Below are 20,459 nucleotides of genomic sequence, written 5' to 3' on the forward strand. Positions count from 1 at the left end.
GTACACACAGAGGACTCCACAGTCTAAAGTCTTCAGTGCCCTCCAGTGCATTTGTCAGGGCAGAGCATTTCAGCTTGATGCCTCTGAAGTCAGCTACCTATACTTGAGAAATCAGCCCCAAAGTAGTCATCTCCAAATGTTTCCCATCTGTAAATTGTGGCTACTGGAACATATTGCAGTGAGAGTCTGATGTTTAAATACTGTTTATGGCTGGCATAACATATTGCAGTGGGAGTGTGGTGTTTAAACACTGTTTATAAACATTTGCAAAATTTCAGACGCACTGTGCTTCCAAAGCCTATGCTATTACTTTTGGAAACAACGCACCCAGTGACCTTCACTTTTTCTAAAAAGACTGCTTCTTAGTAAGGGTAGCTAACTAAAGGAAGCTACATTTCCAGGTCTGACTGTAGGAAGAGTTGAAGTTAGAGTGCCACTGAAATTGAGAGTTGGAAATAATTCTTTTCTACTGGTCAGGTAACGTAGCCCCAGTTGAATCTGCAAATAAAACAATCTATGAAGCCTCAGGGCGAGGAGGAGGAGATCTCAGTCACGAGAAGTCTCTGTGCAGACCTCCTATTCAATTCCAAGAGAACTTTTAAGTGGAGAGAGCACATGGCTCCTTCTTAGTGACTCGAGTTGTGCTACAGATTCCTCAGTGACAGAGCCAAATTAAGTGTCCAAAATAAGGACGTCTCCATAAATTAACATTTTCCTGCCCTATGTTCAATTACAATCTCTCATCCTTATCAGGGGACACAATGGTGCCTGCCAGCTCTTAGTCTCAGAACTCCAAATGTTTCTCATTATACCAAGGGTTTTTCTGGTGCAAAACTTCTGTAAATATATGTGTCCTAGCATCAGCTTCGTGATCTGTGAGGCATGAGCCAGAATACTTACAGTGACCCGTCAGATTTTGAGAGTCAGCAAACCACTAGAGATGTTTGTTTATTATTAATGCAGGTTACTACCGGTGTCTGATTTCTTAAAGCAAAATATCACTACACTGAAGAATAAGTGTGAAAAAACGAGTAGGGAATTCTATTCCCTGACACTACAGAAAGAAAATGAGAGGGCAAAATAGATTTGGGGTTCACCAGTATGCAGAATGGATCACACTCAGCGGTCTGTTCCCACTTGCTCCCATGTGCGACCATTGAAGGAATACAGCATACATCTCCCTGAGCTGTGGAGCCAGAGTCCCAAACTTCCTGCCAAGCTCAGGTCTTCTGCCAAGCACCTGCTTTTTCAACCCATATTTTCACATAGAAAACAATTTGGACCTCCACGCTGAGAAATTGTACAAGCTCCCGAAACAAAACAAACCCTTTCCCAGAATGATAGGCCATTTAACTTTTGTAAACTTAATCTGGGAATCTTAAAAAAAAATGCCCTGGAGACGTAACATATGAACGGACAACAAAGAAGCCTTTGATAGGTGATGGTACCATTCTGCCACCATCCAAGAGAAAAGCGTCTCCCTCTAGGCAACAACAAACAAAATGCAGTGACTATATGGGCAGTATTTCAACACCTTGAAATGCTTGAATCTCTGGGAAAATGGCTGCATCTTCACAGCTGTCTTCGAAACAGCTGTGTGCAATACTCATCTTCACCTAATGTATTAGCATATTATGTGCATTGCTATGCTTTTAAGTACATCACACAATTTCAATGAGAATATTTAGAGTTCTTCAATATTCACAAAAGAAAGCCTGTTTACCCATTGAACACTTAGACATCATAACAGTCCATTATATTTGGGAATCCCTTCCTATTTCCCTCAAAATGAGGAGATCAGTGAAACATCATTTACAAAGAGAAAAAAACTTAATGGGATTAATAAAATGAATGATTACACTAATCAAAAAATGTCTTCCTTCCCTACTCAACCCCAGTTTGCACTTTCAGATATAATAATACATATCCGCATACTAATGAATTGCCAATGTCTCCTAATAAAAATTTACTTTTCTACTCCCGCCTCCCAACCCTTTTGGTCATTTATTGCTACTTCCCTTTCTCTTTTGTTTTAGGCTCGTCCAAAAGGAGAAGGTCTGACTCCATACCAGGGCAAGAAACGTTGTTTTGGTGAATACAAGTGTCCCAAATGCAAGAGAAAATGGATGAGTGGAAACTCCTGGGCTAACATGGGACAAGAATGTATCAAGTGCCACATTAATGTTTATCCTCACAAACAGGTAGGAGAACTGCAGACCTGCCGACATACAGGCTTGGAACTAGGCACATGCTTGTTAGATTTGTAAAGCACGGGTGATTCAAACACAACGACATAAAAGAACAGGAGAAGCCAGACAGCTGCAGGTTCTTGTTCCTAGTGAATATAATAAACAGCTTTTGTACCCCTACCTGTGGATTTTCCACAAATAAAAGTAAACATTATGATGGTGCATATAATGTGCCACAAGAACTGTTCCCAAACAAGCTGTTATTCTCAGTCTTGTAATGGGGACTGGTGCCATCAGAGCTACAAAATCTGTCTCCTATCTTTCAATAAAAAATAGCTCCAGAACAAAATCTACCTATTTCTACTATAAAAACAGACCTTGAGGTCTTAATCTTAAAGTCATCAGAAGACAGAGTAAAACAAAATGCGGCAGTAACAGCGAGCCTCCTAGTACTTCTGATCCTCTTCATATTTACACCAATTTAATGTTTTTAATCCATTGGTGTCAGTGTAGTTATTTCCAGTGTTTACTTCGCCTTTTGTCCTTTGTTGGGCAGGGTTGGATTTGGTAGAGGGGTTATGTCTGTTTATTAAGATTAGTGATAAAAGAGGAATGCTAAGATTAACTCCTGCCAACAAAATCCCTTAGTTAATAACAGTAAAGCAAGACAGCCTAGTCAGGGAAGTTTCTCTGTTTCAGTAATACTGAGTGATGCCCAAGCAAAGTGATCTTCAAGGGAAAGCCTTTTATTAGGCTGGAGGGGTCAACTCTAAGTAGCAGCCTTGCTAGGAAACCTGTATCTGCAAAGAGGGAGAGTTTAGCCATCTTATCAGCCATAGCATAGCCTTCCCTCCTGCTCTCTATAGATTGGAGCTGTGTATCTCCCTTGCGGCAACTTCCTGACTCACAGCTGCATTTCCAGCTGCCCAGCCTTCCACCTCCTGACGTGAAACCTGACTTCCAGTTTCCTGTTTTACCCCATCAGAACTGGCTGCAATCAGTCAGCCAGTTCAGTGGTTGTTAAGGGGAGACAGACCAACCAACTGCATGAGCTCATACCTCCCCTTTCTCTGACAAATCAGGCTACAAGTTGACTTTGTCAAAGCTGAATTTTCATGCAGAAAGTCAGTTTTGACAACACCAAGAAAAATAAGTTTGGCCAATAAATTGTGCAGAATTGCTACCTTGCGTAACCAGAAAGAAACCATTCCCAGCTCCCTTCTTGGAAATGATTTAAGCACAGCAGCTAATACTGGAGCAACACCTAAGATTAATCCTATCAATTCCAGTACAATCAGATATGAGACATCTGTGAGTGCAGCTGGCTGAAGAAGCCACACAATAATATTTCACTTCAAGATGGCTGATATGGAACAAATGCAAGAAACATCATGGAAAATTTTGAGTGGGATTTTGCAATATTGTAGAAAATTGTTTTGGATGGAAAGAGTGTGAATTATTTTAAAAGAAGGCAGGAGGTGTGATGTTCCTGAGATGTAATTCATCCTAGCTGAACTTCAGCAACAGAGCTTTACATGTGTCAAGTTATCTACTGTCCGCTCATAGAACATACTCGTCACAGACAAATCATTCAGATATACTTGCAATAGGTGGAAAAGAAATTCCACCAAGAGCCTTAGGTGTCTTATTAGCTACCTAAGTGCTTGTAAAATTCCTATAGAAAGCTTTTTCTGTGGGCTCATAAGGAACGCTTCATACCATTTCATATGACTGGGGGGGAAAAGAGCGGGGGGAACACACACACGCACACACACGCTTGTCCAAGGAAGAATACTGTGACTATGATGAAGAAAAAGGGAGGAATATTGAAAAATCGTTGCAACAAGCAGGAAAAGGAGACAGAAATAAGTTTATTAAGGTTTATCCCATCCAGGAATAGCTAATTGGCTGTATTTCCTCCTCTTATACACATATGCATAGTCATCTAATACTAAGGACAAGATTTGGCTCAAAGTCTCTACAGCAACATTGCATTGCAATATGCAGCCAAAATACTGATTTGGAACTGCTAGTACCTTGGACCAATATAAATTTCAGTTAAAAATGTAGTGTCTGAAGCTCCCCACACTGCAACCCCAAAGTACCTATTTTTCCCCCCCACCATTAGCCTTACATTTGTGGCAGAAGCCTTACTTTAAACTCAGCGCACTTCTCCATGAGATGATTTTCCCTTTTTTTCTTGTATCATAGAAATTATTCTAGTTTACAGTGAACTTATGGCTGAGCCAGTCAATATCATTATTTCTGTGGACCAGTCAAGAAGAAGTGATCTGTCCCGCTGTCTCTAGGCTAATACCACTCTGATTCCAAACCTGAAAATAAGAAGCTGCACTATAATTCTCCCTAACAAAACTGTGACTGGAAACTATATTGAAAGTGAGGAAAGGGGAAGGGCCTCTTTTTTGTGGAAAACTGCCTATGGAAGGAAAGCTAAGCAATTTTCTTTCACCAACTTGCATGAGACATAACTTCAAAGTTTCCAGGGTCTCTGGTTCCTTGCCTCTGTTTAGACAGCTTGCTTAGACAACTGCACCAAAATCCAGGGTGAGCAATGCAGTCATTTATCACATGGATGGAAGCCATGTTGAGGGTCATAGAAATTACAAGATCACTGATTTATAATGCAAGTTTATAAATATTTACCTTGTTCTTCTAAATTCTTTCCATCATTTACGTTAGCGTTCAAAGGGTCACAAGAAATCTCTCAAGAGATATCCCATCCACACTATACAAGAAACATTATAGACTTGGGAATATGTATATTTTATAGTAAAGAAGGTTAGTGAGTAGTCCCTTGGGCAAAGCAACCCTTCAAGGCAGGGCTAGAGAAGTCCGCATCTGCAAAGCACTAAGGTTGTCAAAGAATGGTTGCAGCCTATAGTGCTTATGTAAGCTGTGTTTGCCGTGAAGCCACATATTTTGTTTGAGGGAATAATTGCAGCATGTGCAGTGCAGGTTTCCACAGCTCTCTTTCCCCCACCCCCACAACTGCATTTGCAAGTTATTCCTTAAGGAGACCAAGCCTCAGGATGTAGAAAAGCTTTGCCCTTCTAGTCTATTCATGTGTTCATGCCCCCACTAGTAGATATTGCAACTGTGTGAGATCTGAAGACCGGACAGAGCACGTTTCAACTAGGCTTCCAGATGTAAACAACTTGCAGCCAGTCACTAGCGCTCTTTCCCAGATTTTGAACTTACAACCTCGAGCTGGAAGATTTCATATCCTGTTGTCTCTGCCTCACCTCTGTCTGCTTCTCTTTCTTGGTTTTACTGTCATCATTCTATTTTCTTTCATTCTTCCAGAGGTGCCCCGTGCTTTTTCTGATTAAACACATCAGCCACAGGCAGACAGTAAAGAACGCAGCATCTGGTCACAGGCAGCAGCAGGGGAGAGCTGACTTAGGCTGCATGAGGTCAGCGCTGCTTCTTGGCTGAGCCTCTTTGCTGACCCATACACGCTTTTGTCCAGGTGCCCAGTGCCACACCAGACTCTCTAAACATTTATCAGCATTTGTCTGTGTGGCGTTATTCTGCACTGCTTTGGCAAATATTGCGTATCCAGTCACTGGTACTCTTATGCTAGTAACTCTGTATTTTATAAAAGCTCAGTGAAAGATTTCTTTTAATTAGAGAGTCCAGTGTTTCTACATTGAGAATTAAAGCAAACGTGCATATTGTGCACACAGGGTTATTCTGTTTTTAGTTTTTATTATAACAAACTATTAACAGTACTACATCCCCTTAGCATTTTCTGCATATATTTCCCATTTATTTCTTAGATTTTTGATTACTCTGTTGGCAACTACTGTAGGAGAGCTCTCATCCATGAGTTGAGTTCCTATGCATTTCTAAAAGTTTTTAGCAATCTTTTTTCCCCTCTCTCAGTGCATTAGTGGAGATCCTCAGTTAATTCTATACTATGACAAGACTCCTACTGACTTTATTATATGGGATCAGAAAAAACACAAAGTATTTTCGCTCTTATCTGAATCTTCCGGCACACTATTACAACAATAGCTGGGACTGCAGATTATATTAACACAAGACTGTTCCTTCTACAGAAATACTTTTGTAGCAAACTAGTTGTGTACCTATTATTTTTACTCGGAATATATATACATGTAAGAAGAGAAGAGGCTGGAGAGAAGAGAGATCTGAAGGGGAGGACTTTTGCATAGCCTTTGGATATTTTTTCCAATATAACTCATCTAAGAGAAGATGTTATCTCTCCCTAGAAGCCATGCTTCTCTTGTTCCATAGTTACACTCAGTGCACCTATACAGATAAAACTCCATTCAAGTCAAAGAAATCAGTATTGCCACTTCGTAGTATCTATTTCACTGCAAAGTCACCACACTATGCAAGTGATGTGATCATAGCACAAATAGTTCATACTTAAGTGGAAAAAAAATTGTTTTAATTAACAAAATCCAGATGACCTGACCAGACAGGAGACAGACAGGGGAATTCAGACAGAATTTACCTCCAGTTAAATAAATTATTTGTTCCCCAGAGCCATCTATGTGGTCAATAATTCCTCTCTGTAATATGGTGGAATTCAGCATCCTCTCTTTTGGTTATTCTTTCCCCTACCATTTGGTAAACATATTGTTGTGACCTAACAGATAAAAAAGGCACCTTGAACACTCTTAAAAATATGAGGGGTCATATTATCGAAAGATGCAAATCACTGTTGTTTCCTCAACATTTACTAGCCTTTTGTCAAATTACAAGAGCCTCCAAGGCTACAAAAATTACCCAAATGCAAACAATTCAGGCAGCATCTTAGGACAGTCGGGTTAACATTTTCCTGGTGAGGACATATTGTAAAAGTCTCCATTCTCAGAAGTGTATACAACATTAAAGAATAGGCACATTGTAGGCAGTCATCTGTCTACACACAGGAAGTCTCATTCCAGGTCAGATCAGAATCCCTCTTCTGAGCTTGAACCTGAGTGGTACAGGATACTTAGGGAGTGGTACAGATAAGGAAAAAAATTAGCAATGCTTTCCTAGGATGCTTTCACTTCCTCCAGCAATGCCAAGTGAATACCTCGGTGTTCCCACAGTTTCTCACTAGAAAGACCAGCCTCTGTAGAGTCCATTCAAAAGCTAAAGTATAACCACATGGGCCATGGTGCTTTGTTACGTAACCATGAATATCAGAGGTTAGGATGCTTTTGTCCATATTAGAACAACAAAAAGATTAAGTCCTTATATTCAGGATTGCTTGATATTCATTGCAATGAATTCAAAGCTTATTCTCAGTTCCCAAGGTTGCCGATTCTTCAGTCCTCATCTCCATCCCTCTGTTTCATCTCCCCTGCTTTCCTTAGTCCACGTACTCTTCACAGTCTGGTAGGGTTTATCCACTTCATGTCAAAAGGGATGTCCAGAGCCTGAGTACTTTCATATAATAATCACTTTCAATAATATCACAATACTGAAGATGGTGATCTCTCCTCTGGATAGCTCTGGGGTAGCGATTCCAGCACATATGCTGGATCTTTGAATGGCTTGTACAGCAACGCTAAAAATCTTCATTTCCTATGCATACCTTTTGGTAGTTGGTCCCTGGATATCAGAGCAGCCATGCTTCCACTGTAGCATGTTCTTGATTGCTTGAGACTCATTTCACTTGAGGAAACGTTCCAGTGCCGGTTCCCCATGAGGGACATCTCTATGCAGTCCTGCACTCTTGTTCCACATACCCTATCCGTGAGAATGAGTTTTTAATCTCTCTGGGACAGGAGAAGTCTCAGCAATTTTACAGCTGTGTATGTACTTCTGAGTGCTCTATAAACAAGGCTCTAAATCTCTGCATTTAATAGAGAGAGGGTTGAATGTATATTACAAAGAGTAATACAAGAGCCTAACAGGGCTGCTGCCATTCACCAGGCTAGTTCCTTTGAGTGGGGAATCAGGTGGCACTTGCTGTGGCAGAGCCCCGTGACACACACACAGCCTTGCCGTGAACCTGGTCTTTGTTCCAAGGAAGCACCACGTGCATTTCCATGACCATGTTGTGCCACTGTGCTCCTCCTTTTGCATCTCCACTATGTTCCTGAAGTAGTAAATCTCTCCACTAGAATACTCGCATGAATTCACAGGGTAGCTAGGACATGGGGCAAAAGTTAGAGGCCTCTTGAGCTCAAGCCTTGTTAGAGAAAAGAAGTACAAAGAACTACCCTGTGAAAGTTGCTCTATGGCTATTCCAGAAGTGGTTTTCTGGGTAGTTACTTTAGTTATTCTGAAGATAAATAGAAGTCTCGGATGGGACTTAATCCTACTTCTTATTCTTCCCAGCAATTTGGGTTTTGTAGTTGTTTATGTTCCTTTTTATACTGCTCCAGCAAGGGAGCCTGTCCTTACAGCTATTCACTAGCATTCTTGTCATTTTAACAGCCCGGATGCTAAGCTTTGAATTTTCATTTTCTTCCCTGCCCACTCTAGCAGCAGCATCTGTGCCTGTGGTTGCTTCCTGGCTGGCTTCTTATCAAGGCTTCTTCTTTGACCTTGTGGCCAGCTCCAGCACTGTTTGTGATGACAGCTGTTGCACTGGTGCAGAACCAGCCATCTGGTGGCTGACTTGTCCTCTTGGACCCTGTTTTCTTCCAGCTGTCAGGAATTTACTCCATTGGACTGAAAATAATTTAGTATGTAAATACATTCTTCATGATATCCAAGCTATTACTTCCATGGGCAATGCAGTGGTTCCGTCATAATTCCTGTAGCCGGGCTGAATCCCCCAGGAGCCTCTCTTCCCTCAGCAGAGGAAGGGAGGGAAGGAAGGCTCTGATTACCCTGAAGTCCAGTACACTGTGTTCACACCTACAGATATGAGCTCTTGACTCTTTGCTGCTCCACAGCAGCTGGAGGGGGAACCCCAACCTACCCCACCGCTGGAGCACACAAGTATGGAATATAGATCACCCCAGACTGTGATGGCTTCTGTAGTTGTGGAGTCTATTCCCATTCACACATCTGATCTGCCAGTTAAGTTTAATTATCTTATTTGTTCCATTAAGACTTGAAGCAGTGAGTCTGGAAAGCTACTTATGTTACATCTTTTCTTGCATTTTAATCTTCATGTGGCCCCTCATCTATCTGTAACATGATCAAATTGTTCCACTTCAAAAATAATAAAAATTTTGAAGTTCTAAATACAGACATGAGCAGCCATATTATTCGATTCTGCTTCTTAGTGGAAGCAGTTTTCCCCAAGAACATCCTAGCGAAGCTTTCTCTAACACCAACTCCTAGCAGCCATTGATTTGCCTTCACAAAAGTAGCTTCCAAGCCTCCATCAAAACCTGTGAACCTTCAGTTTCACCCAGTTTCTGAAAGCTTAATTCATATTAATTCACAAACATGAGCTGAACATCTTCTAATGTTTAATTACCTGACCCTTCCCCACATCTGGCATAGTGTCTAGTACGTCTAATATGGATCCAAAACTTGCAGAGATATCTCCTGATTGAAACACATTCTGTTTTTCTAACATGCCAACACTTCATAAGGGTGTTGTTGTTGTTGTTGTTGTTGTTAACTTATTCATGGAATGCAGAGTTCAACCAGTAAATGCAGACTAGGACAGCAATAGTTCACAAATGAAAGTTAATTTTCAGGATAGGAAGTGCTATTTAAATAGGCATTTATTTCAACTTTATACCCCTCGGGCAGGGGCTTTAGTCACTATCACCAAATGCTTTCCTGGTAGAGCTGTACAAGATTATTTCCACTCACCAACTACCAGGATAAAATTAAAGAAGATAGACACAAACAAGGAATTTTAAAAATGCCCATCCCCCAAGTTTCTACTGAAAATACGACTCCCAAATACTGGATGTTTACCCTCCCTGCCCCCTCCTCCCCCCACCCCCCTTTTTTTTTTTTTTTAAAGAAAAAAACAGTGAAAGTTGAGAGATTATATTTTAACTCTCCACTTAATAGAAACATATCTTTTCCAGAAAAAATAGCAGGACTTTTTGTTGTTTTACAAGTTGTTTCACCTGTTTCTAAGGAAAAGCATTGTTTCTTCAGCTGAACACCCTCCACCGTTATCCACACACTTTCCAAATGGGAGGCTGAATTTTCATGCTTGGCTTCTCAATAGCAGCACAGAACTAAAAGCAATAGGTCAAAACGCAATCTTTTGCAGTCTCCTGGGCTATTCAGATCCTTTGCATAAATGAGACAATCCTGAAAACGAGCACAGCATGCAACAGCCCCACCCTGCCACATCCCTCTTGTGTCTGGTGTCTTCTCCTCCCTCTTTGCTTTCCACCACACCAAAGCTGGTGATAAATGCTCAAGGACAGCCTTTCTGCCTGTGCCAAGAAAGGCCAACCTCAATGGACACACAGCTCTTTGGGTCTGTAACATCCTGCCCTTTTCAGGTAGGGTAAGAAAGGTTGTGAGGGTAAAAGGTTAATTATTTTATAATCCTCCACAGGGTTTTGTCATGAATAGTAACAACGAAAAACAGTAGGAACAGAACAGTTACTTTTCAGGGTTTCCCCCCTTAAAAGAAACCCATAAAGCAAACAAACTGGAGATAAGCTGCAACTTTGTTTTATGTGAAAGTCGGATGGACGCATGCTTTTTGGGACACAAACTATGTAAGTGCACTGAGTTTTGAAGCCTCAGCCTTAGAGCCTCACCAGAACTGTGGCCCAGCCTCTACTTTGCTGCTTCCAGATGGCCCTCAGCAACCTGGTTTCCTGTGTTCGTAACCCCTCTCTCCCCAGCCTCTATGTCGTAACACACTGGTAACAATAACATTTCTGAAATCGAAATGCTTCGCAGGCCAAAAAGCTGAGCTCAATCAAGGCAGGGGGAAAGCAAACCATGGAGAGCTATTGTTTCTGAAAACAGTCCAAAAACTCTTGGCACTTCAAGGCATTCCCAATGTCCTTTGCACTATTTCCAGGAAAAATGATTCCCAAGGCCTTGTGTATTAAAAAAAAATCTGGCTTGTATCAATAAACATGATAACTGCTGTATTTTTTCTCTTTAATCAGAGCACAGCTAGCATGTAGAAGCAATCACAGCTGAGACAAATAGCCTGTTTTAAGCGTAGCATTTCAAAGATCTTTCAAAGTCTCCATTGGGGAGCAAAAATTAACTCCTGAGGCTCCTGAAACTGAGCATCATCTTTGACTGCATTTATGTAATGCAAATTCTTGAAGAGAATTTGGCAGAGGTAGAATAGGCTGGAGAAAAGGTAGAAGGGCACTTTTTGCTGGCCAAGTAAGACTTACTCCTCTTGTCTCTTGCGGCAGAAGCACGGGGGCAGCAGAAGCTGGGTTGTAGCAGGCCTTCGGTCGGGGTTGTCGCATTCTGATCCCTAACTCTAACATACTGACTTCCAGCAACTCAACGGGGGAGTTTTCTTTACAGGAGTTGGAGGAGATTAGGAGTCCCCAGCCTCTGAGTCCAAGCATGCCCTACACAATACAGGAAATCCAATTTGCAATTAAATTGTAAATGAAGCTAAACTCAAAGTATAGCATGTGGCCCAGGACAGCCCAAACTTTGGGCAGTGTGTCATAGGTAGCAATCTTGCATCAGTAACAAACTATTGGCAATCACTGCTGAACTACTTCCACTTATTTTTTTTACTAGCTGTGCAATGTAGTAAATGTGTTGCACTTAGAATCCAATATAACCAAGCACAGCAAGAAGCTGCAGACATCCTTTATTTAGGATAATAAGAAAATATATTTTCTCTCATTTTAGCTATTCAGAGAGCTGTGAAATCCTTCCTTTCTCTGGATTTGAGTGATCTTGCAAGGTTACATAGAAAAAAAGGGAGAGGGGCTTCAAATGGCTTTGTTATTCCTATCTGCAGCATCTCAGGTGGATGGCTTTGGAATGAAGAACTTTATAAATATCTAGAAATTTTAGAGGATCATATTTACTTTAAGGTTTTACAGCTAAATGCAAGCTTGCATGAATTAGGAAAGGAGTGGAAAGATAAATAGCCATAATTTTGTAATTTGTATTTATCCATCCTCTGCTCTTAGAATCATATTTTGAAAAGGTGAGCAAGAGCTCACCCCTAAAAGCCTTTCATCCTTAATAGTGAGAAGTTTATGGCTTGTTTTCAGGTTTCACCGCATTTGCTGTCTCTATGCACAGTCCCACAGAACATTCACTGTCTTCTTAATGACAAGTCATTGTGCAATAAAATCATCTGTCAGATACACTCCAAGAAAATTGAGCAATTATGGTTTTTTTCCCCCAACTATTTTAGCTGTGTACTTTATGCTCTTCTACCCTACATCTCTATTACCTTTCTGCCTATTACGCTTTCCAAACACACAATCTTACTTCAGTATGCAACACAGGCATTTTATTTTCAAAATGGATGTGAAACCATTTTTTGTCATGGAAAATTAAAGAAAAAAGATCTACTACTAAAGCCAAAGCCATTTTGCTCCCTTCTTCAGCTGAATATATCTCCAACCCTGTGATTCCACAAGTGTTATTAAAAATACACAGTCACTTTATTAGTCAAGTTCAGGGTGGAGGGCTATGCTTTTTTTGTCAATAGCTTTGCAGCTGCTCTGCTTCAAAAATTCCACTCTCAAAAACATGGGGTCGAGTATTGAGAAAACCTCACTTATTTATGTAATATCTGTGCACTGGCAAGACAGCTTGGCTGTAACAGTACTGAATCCTAATGTTGTTAACCCCTCCTGGCACTGCTGGGCAGTGGGATTCCCAAGCTTAGGGCACTAATGCCTTTGGGACATCTCAGTTACAGGAGCCAAGAGAATAAATGCTTCTATGTTACCACATCCATAAATACAGTTACCAATTAAGTCTTTCAGTAATTTGCCTACAACAAAGTTTACGAGACCTCCCTGAAAAAGGATGACATTCAAGGTTGTGAGGCCACACCCTACCACTGGCCTGGATAGCTTAAAAAATATTTGGTCTGTTCAGGAAAGAAATAGTGTCATTAGAATAACTGGGAGAAAGCTCAGTTGAGCGTAAAAGTAGGCTTAACATGCATAGCAAAGATTAACAGTCAGTGAGACAACCCTGGATCAAATCTTATTTCCTTCCTTCACTGCAGAGACCCCTGGAAAAGCCGGATGGCCTGGATGTTTCAGATCAGAGCAAAGAACATCCCCAGCATCTGTGTGAGAAGTGCAAAGTTTTGGGCTACTACTGCCGTCGTGTGCAATAAACCTTCGAAGTGGCCTCTTCCCATCCCCATCATCCTTCAAGATCCTCTGGCAGCATACAATGAACAGCAACACACACACAAAAATCAAGACAAAAGCTAAAATAATTGACAATATTGCCTATCTTTAGCCTAATAATATGCCTTACCGTTAGTAGAATGTAACATTTCTCCTGTGCATGCACACACATGCAACAGGTATTTACAGGGCTATGGTGTATTTGTATACATACATATATATATATATAACTTGTGTATATATATATGTACACACATATATATGTAAACAGTGTTACTGATAGTGTTCACAACAGAGCCACCATTGCAGGTTCTGCTGATTGTTTACACAGTTCCTATATCATGGCCAGGTGAAATGAAATACAATTCATTAGGCAAGATACAATATTCACAAGAAGCATATATTATAAATGGCTTTTGCAGAGGTTAAATAACTGTGGGGACACTAATTGCAAGCACTCACTCACGTCATGAACGCTATTCCTGTTATATGACAAGACAAAGGAAGATTAAACAAGCCACAGTGTAGAAGATGGAACTTTATTGTTTTCCCAGCTTTAGAAAGTCTGAGAGTTCTGTGCTGCTGCTTTCTTGAACTTTTTCTGTTTGTTAATGTAACTTGGGCAGGGCTTAGGCAAAATCATTTTTGCAGGATGTGGCAAAAAAAAGTGAATAATTGTTTGAGGGTGTGGTTTGTGTGGAAAGGGAAGGCCATAATGGGACACAGAGCATCGAGGAGGATTCCAAGAGGCTTTTGGAGGAGGTGAAATTGGCTTGCGTGTGTTACTAACAGCTCCTTCTCTTGTCATATAATTCATCTAAAACGGTCCCTTTATGTGTATGGGCTATTCATTAGGCCACAAGGACACTAAATTTACTGTGAATAATGGGGGATAAGAATGCTTAAAATTGTCCCCAAAACCCTTAATTGAAAGATTAGCCAGATGTACTATTTATAATAATTTTAAAGCCACTTTCTGGAAATACTTTTATGTCCTGTTTTCTACTGTAGAAATTTGTTATTAATGTAAAACTCTTTAGCCACAGGGGTGTTATGAGGCATGAAGGACATCAGTCTACATAACTTCCCTCTTTTCTGTCTTCCTGAAACACCTATATGCCTTAGGAGAAATGTAGGCGCTATATTTAGTTGTCGCATTTCAGGTAGAACTTTGTGCAGGGGCATCCTGTTGCAAAGAAATATCTTATCAGGGATTGGGGAATATCGTGAACTGAAAGTACCTCGAGACAGTATCCTGTTTATGTGTCTCTTTAAGAGTACATTGGCAAAAGGACACATGAGCAATTCATTTGCATTATTCTCTTAAAAATATTTTTTAAAAAATGAACAGGGACAATTTTTTAAAAAGCAACAATTTCTATTTTTACGAAGTTTCCTTTAAAGAGATTGATTTGTATGAGTGATATTTAGTGGAATTATTTTAAATCCTAAATAACTTGATGTAAATTAAATCTGTTTTAAAGATTAATTCCATAATACTAATCCAGAGGGGTTTTTATGCCAAGTTATACTGGGATATTACCAGTATGTAGAGTCAAATTCTTGTGCAGTAAATTGAAAACTTACAGTAAACATTCTCATATGAAATGTGAACCTCTTTACAAATTTGCTCCAGGGTGAAACTTTTGCTATTTCCTTGCTTTGCTATAAACAGGGCAAAATTGTTTCTGTTTATTCTGGTGGCAGCAAATGTTACATACATATCTCACAAACTTCCTTATTTATGGGTAGCCCAAGTGATACAGCCTACAGGTTAGAGCAGTGGATAAACACTGGGACTTGTTGCTTCTGTACAAGATTTTTCCATTAGCTCACTGATTTTGCGCAAGTCACAAAATCCTTCTGGGCCTCAGTTTCCCCAACTGCAAAATGGGGATAATAATACTTTAGCATACCTACCTCACAGGGGTGTTGTGAGGCTTACTTAATATCTGTAGGTGTTTTGACATCATTGGATGAGAAGTGCTATATAATGCGAAAATATTAACTAAATTAATCACTTTGAAACTAATTTTGCCCAGCTGGCAATTTCATCAGCTAAAATGAACCTAAAATAATGTGAAGATTTAACACTAATAAGAGATTCAGTCGTCTCAGTCAAAATATGCAATTTTGGCATTTTCAAATGGGAATGCATTCTTTTGCACAGACTCAAAAATTAACTTAGAGACAAATTTCCTAAACAAAAATACTTAATTTGCCCGTACAATAAGAGTAAGAAAATACACAGGCAAATCTAGGAGTGGATTTTCAAAGCTTGAGCTCTAGTGTTAATCTGGGTCTTTTGTTTTCAAGCATGAGAAATATTGAAGGAATGAATGCAAGAGAGCCGCATACTAAACCAGATCTATTTTTTGTTCCTCTTGAGCACTTAGTAGCACATGAACAAAAGCCACCTTGACACATCATATCCAGTCAAAGAACAAGTAAAGAAATCCTATTAGATAAAGAACAAGAGAAAATGTTATTTTCTCCCTGAAACTAAGATGTTGCTACGAACCATTCTTTCTGTTTTGAAATAGTTTCAGACTTATGATAACCACTAAATGGAAAAAAAAAATTCAGTAAAATAGCTCATCCCCCGATACAGCTACATCAGTATACAACATACCACAAGATTTTAAACAACAAAGACCAACTAAAAGACACCATTATATGCAATTGTTGCTATTTTCATGACAGTACTATCTTAAAAATCATTTATCCAGATTCAGCATTGCATGGTGATGCCTTTAGCTTATGGATTTTTAGGTTGTAATTTAAAATAAGGTTCCTAAAACTACATCTGATCGACTTAACACAATTAACGTGTGTAGGTGTAGAATAATACTTTTTAGAAGCATACTTATGAAAGTTCAATATTTGTATCATGATATTTTCCTAGGCAGTAGACATATGACGTATTTAAGTGATGTTCAGCATTAAGCATATGTGGAATAATGAGGCAGAAAACAGACTTTCCCAGATGCTTACGTTGGGGAAAAGCACATAAAGAACAAAACGTGCGGAAAAGTGAGAAGCGACACTGCCATTGCTTGTACTGCCTAACTCGGAGGCCACAAAACCCTTCCCGGGCTACGCTGAGATGCGGGGCACATCCTGGCAGCTTGGCACGGAGCCGCGCGGGAAGGAGCAGGGCAGCATGGTGGGAGCACGGCCCCCGCCGCTGCGGGCCGACCGCCGGCTGCCCTCGGCCCGCTGTTTTCTGTCCTCCCCGCGCAGGGCTGGGAAGCTCCTCTCGGACAAGGCAGTGCCTGGGGAAAGGAACGCAGCGCGGAGGGAGCCCCGGGTGTTCGCTGCACACTTGTCCTCGCAGCTTGGGGAGCGCTGGAGAAACAGAGCCGTACAAATGACATATGGCAGTTTGCAATCGTTAGCTTTTAATTGAGGGTACAGAACTGAAATTTTTGATTTTTGATTTCACCAACTTGGGTTTTGACTAGAAAAATGTAAGTTTCTCTTCTCTTTTTATTTTTTAAGGTAATTCACCTATGAGCTATTTTTTCCAAAAAAAAAAAAAATCACTTCAGAGTTCAGATTTTGAATGGAAAGAGGATGATCTGATTTTTCCTCTCAGATTTTATGAATACCTTCTGATCTTCTCTGTAACCAGCTCCACATATAGATCATCAACTAGTATTTCTGGGTTTTTTTGTTTTTTTGTTTTTTTTAAACAGTCTTATCAGAAGCAAAGCAAGTAGTGGTAAAGAGTTTTGAATCAACACAAGTCTCCCTAAATTTGGTATTCTCCGAGGGGTACCTGAGGGTAACTTGGCTCTATGCGTGTACTTGACAAACTTAATTTTAAATCCCATCAGATGGTTCTCGTTGTCTGCATACAGATCCATCCAGCACACACCACTGTTTTCCCATTGGAGATTTTTAACTTTCATTTATTTTTTTGGAAAAAAATCTCAATTTGTTTCTTCCGTCAGTCAGAACATTTTCCACGGAATGTGTCTTTGGCACTGGCACTGTTCCGGAGAAAAGTATCAGTGAACTGAAGTAGGTAGTGAAGGTCTTTAGCTGTTTTAACTTGATGCAACTCCAATGAAGTTGTTACAACTACTTCATTTAATAGCGATGAAGAAAAAACCCTGTAGATTAAAGCATGGCCCTGTTTTAGCCAGTTTCTAGTGCTGCTATCACAGACATAAAATGATGCCACACAAGCAAAGTTTGAGACCTTTTTGTCTCAAGGTTGCTTTTTAATTTCAGAGAAATACACAAGGGTATATATTGTTTCTAAAAATAAGTGTATTTTAAAGTTCCCCATTATATGGGACTTAGTTTGTAAACTAAAAATGTGAAGTTACGTATGTCTGAGAGAAGCCTTTTATAGAGAAGTATTCTCTATATTTTACCTTTTTGTATAACACAAAATTTAGATTAAACATGGGTTGCATACTTGTGAAGTTCTAGCCATTACTCCAAAAATAAAACTACTTGACACATTAAAAGCTAAGAGCTTTTGGAAACGTTAGCATTCATAGATTAGTTCTTTATGTCCTGCAGTCACGTAGAGGAGCTTTTTCTTTTTTCTAGTATGCATCCAAAGAGTGAGCCACTGAATAGCATGCAATAAATCATCAACATGTGTTTTTAAAATTAAGTGAATTGACATACACTTTCCACTTGCCTTTGCCAACTGTTTCAAAATGTGGTGGAACCATCCCCATACAAAATCGCTCTTTAAGATATCACTCCGCTCCTGATTGGGCTTCAATACACGTCTGTTTCCGATCTGCAAAACCACTGCTGTCCATTAATGTTGCTATATCGCTGAAGTGCTCAGAGGGCTGATTGAGATCTTCGATATAGGGATGATGGTTTGTGTTTCTAGGATGTATTTCAAAGGGACAATCGCGTGCAGTTACTAGATATAGATGATTGATATAAATGTTTACCCCTGTATGAAGTATTTTACAGTTTTACTTGCAGATGTGTATTTATCTTGAGTTATACTTGACATAGAGTTCCTTTCAATTTTTTTTTTTTTAATACTATGTGTGTATTTTGGAAACCTTTTTAGATGTTAAAATTTTTGAATGGTTACAAATATTTCTTGTAATACTGAATTGTTATCTTGTCTGGAAACTCTTTGCAGTAACTTTTTTGTATATATTTGAGGGCCTTTTTAAAAAAAGTATTGTTCGGTTTTTGGGGAAAAGTTTTTACAACTTGGAAGCTTTCAGAAGGGCCTTCCTCTCAACTAGGATACTAACAGAGGTAAGAGTTTTCTTAAGTATTTTGCAAAACTAAGGATGTATCCTCAAGAAAATATTTATGGAAGTAATTTACTTTTTTTTTTTTTTTTTACAATGCTTTTGTCTGTATAAAGTATGCAACAGAACTACATTAAGAAGGAAATATTGTCTACGTAAAATATTATATGAAAGTTGGTACATAATTCTGACAAAAAAACCTTGCAATTCTTTAAGCCATATGTTTTTTGTTATCCTTGGATGAAAATATCAGTATTAAGTAACCAATATATTATTCAAGTGCTTAGACTTATATGAAAATGTTTATACAGTTTATTTATGTGTATTTGGGGAAGGATTGCTAGAAAAAGCTATCACTAGACATATAGCAAGTGAGGAGCAAATAACAGTATACTGTCACTTTATGACCTGGTGAGACACGCAGAAGTTGCTGAAAGCGTGGTAGAGATTCAGCTTTCAGAATTTCTGAAGCACAAGTGTTTGGTTTCAAATGGTCATTTTTGTCCTTTTTCACGAAGAGAAGGGAAGAGTTAGTTGGGATGCTGTTTGACAACTTGACTTTCAGAACCGTTTTCAGACTGTGAGCTCAGCTGCGCAGTACCAGCTACAGCAATAATGTCAATCAAAGGACATACCAGAGAAGGATTGAAGTAGCTTATTGTAGGGATTTATGTTTATTTTAATTAGAACTCATAGCAATATAGAATATGCATGTGCACGTATTTGAAGCATTTTTACACTTTACATTTCATGTAGTTTGATTATATTATGAAGGACTGGGTCTTTAGTTTGATATTTTACCATGCTAAAGTGGGAGGTCTGCCCAACCCTGTACTGAATTCTTGTTTCCTTTAAAAGGTTATTTAGTACAGCAGTCACTGCATTGTGTACTAGTGCTAAAACTAACACTGTATCTTATGAATTTCTTCAGCTTTAAAAAAAATTAACCTAATTATTATTACATTTGTTTAGCTGTACCCACTGACCTTGGCAGTTTCAGTTGGTGACCTATATAATTTCATTTTCTGTAACTGTTAATAAACTTGTACAGCTAAAACAAACAAACAAAACCTATGGACAAAGGCCTCGGAGGTGCCAGTTCTGCTGCAGCAATCGAGATGACAACTTGCTTATCTGGTGACTACATTGCTAAAGAGACTGTCAAACCTCTGTTGTGGATTGTCCATAAAATGGCATTCCGACATGTGCCTTATTTGCTGGATAGTATACAGCTTTCCTCTAGTATTATAGCATTTTAATGCTGTATTAAAATACTGCAAAAAACAGCACGAGCGTTGTATGCTTTTCTTGAGTTCCTTCCTTTGGAGGCTTGCTGTGGGATGCGCCGGGTTCACCAGCGCGACCTGTCAGCAACTCGTGGGCCGGCCCCGGCACAGCCGCAGCCCAGACCTTCGCCGGCACTGAGCCAGGCCACAGGCTGGGGGCAGAGCTTTCACCCAAAGGCTTCTCTGCTGGGGACCGGCTTAGGCTGATGGAGCCAACTTTTTTTTTTTTTTTTTTCCCCTCATTTCTAGCCCTAATAGACATGGAGGAAAGCGCAACTGCCAAAAAGCAGCTACAACAGAGAATAACATTTATGATTTTTAAAAGTCATTAAGTTGCATCATCTATGATTTTCGAGATCAGGCCTAACTCATCCTTTGTCAACACTAGAAGTTGGCAAGAACTGTACCTACTATATGTTTGTTGCTTGTTAGCAATACTACTCTTAACATCCCCAGTCAAAGTTCAATTGCAAGTGATTTTTCTATGAAGACTGCCAATAT

General features: G+C 39.7%; 1 protein-coding gene across 1 annotated transcript in view; it reads left to right on the top strand.

Moving 5' to 3' along the window:
- Positions 1–19,958, top strand: part of ZCCHC24 (zinc finger CCHC-type containing 24) — a 124,530-nt gene extending 104,572 nt beyond the window's left edge. The window contains exons 3-4 of the mRNA XM_026116781.2: positions 2,037–2,201; positions 13,297–19,958. Coding sequence (XP_025972566.1) covers positions 2,037–2,201; positions 13,297–13,410 — 279 coding nt within the window. The 3' untranslated portion in view covers positions 13,411–19,958. The remainder of the gene's footprint in view (positions 1–2,036; positions 2,202–13,296) is intronic.
- The last annotated feature ends 501 nt before the right edge of the window (positions 19,959–20,459 follow it).

The sequence above is a fragment of the Dromaius novaehollandiae genome, chromosome 6 (genome assembly GCF_036370855.1).
Source record: "Dromaius novaehollandiae isolate bDroNov1 chromosome 6, bDroNov1.hap1, whole genome shotgun sequence".
Lineage (NCBI taxonomy): Eukaryota > Metazoa > Chordata > Aves > Casuariiformes > Dromaiidae > Dromaius > Dromaius novaehollandiae.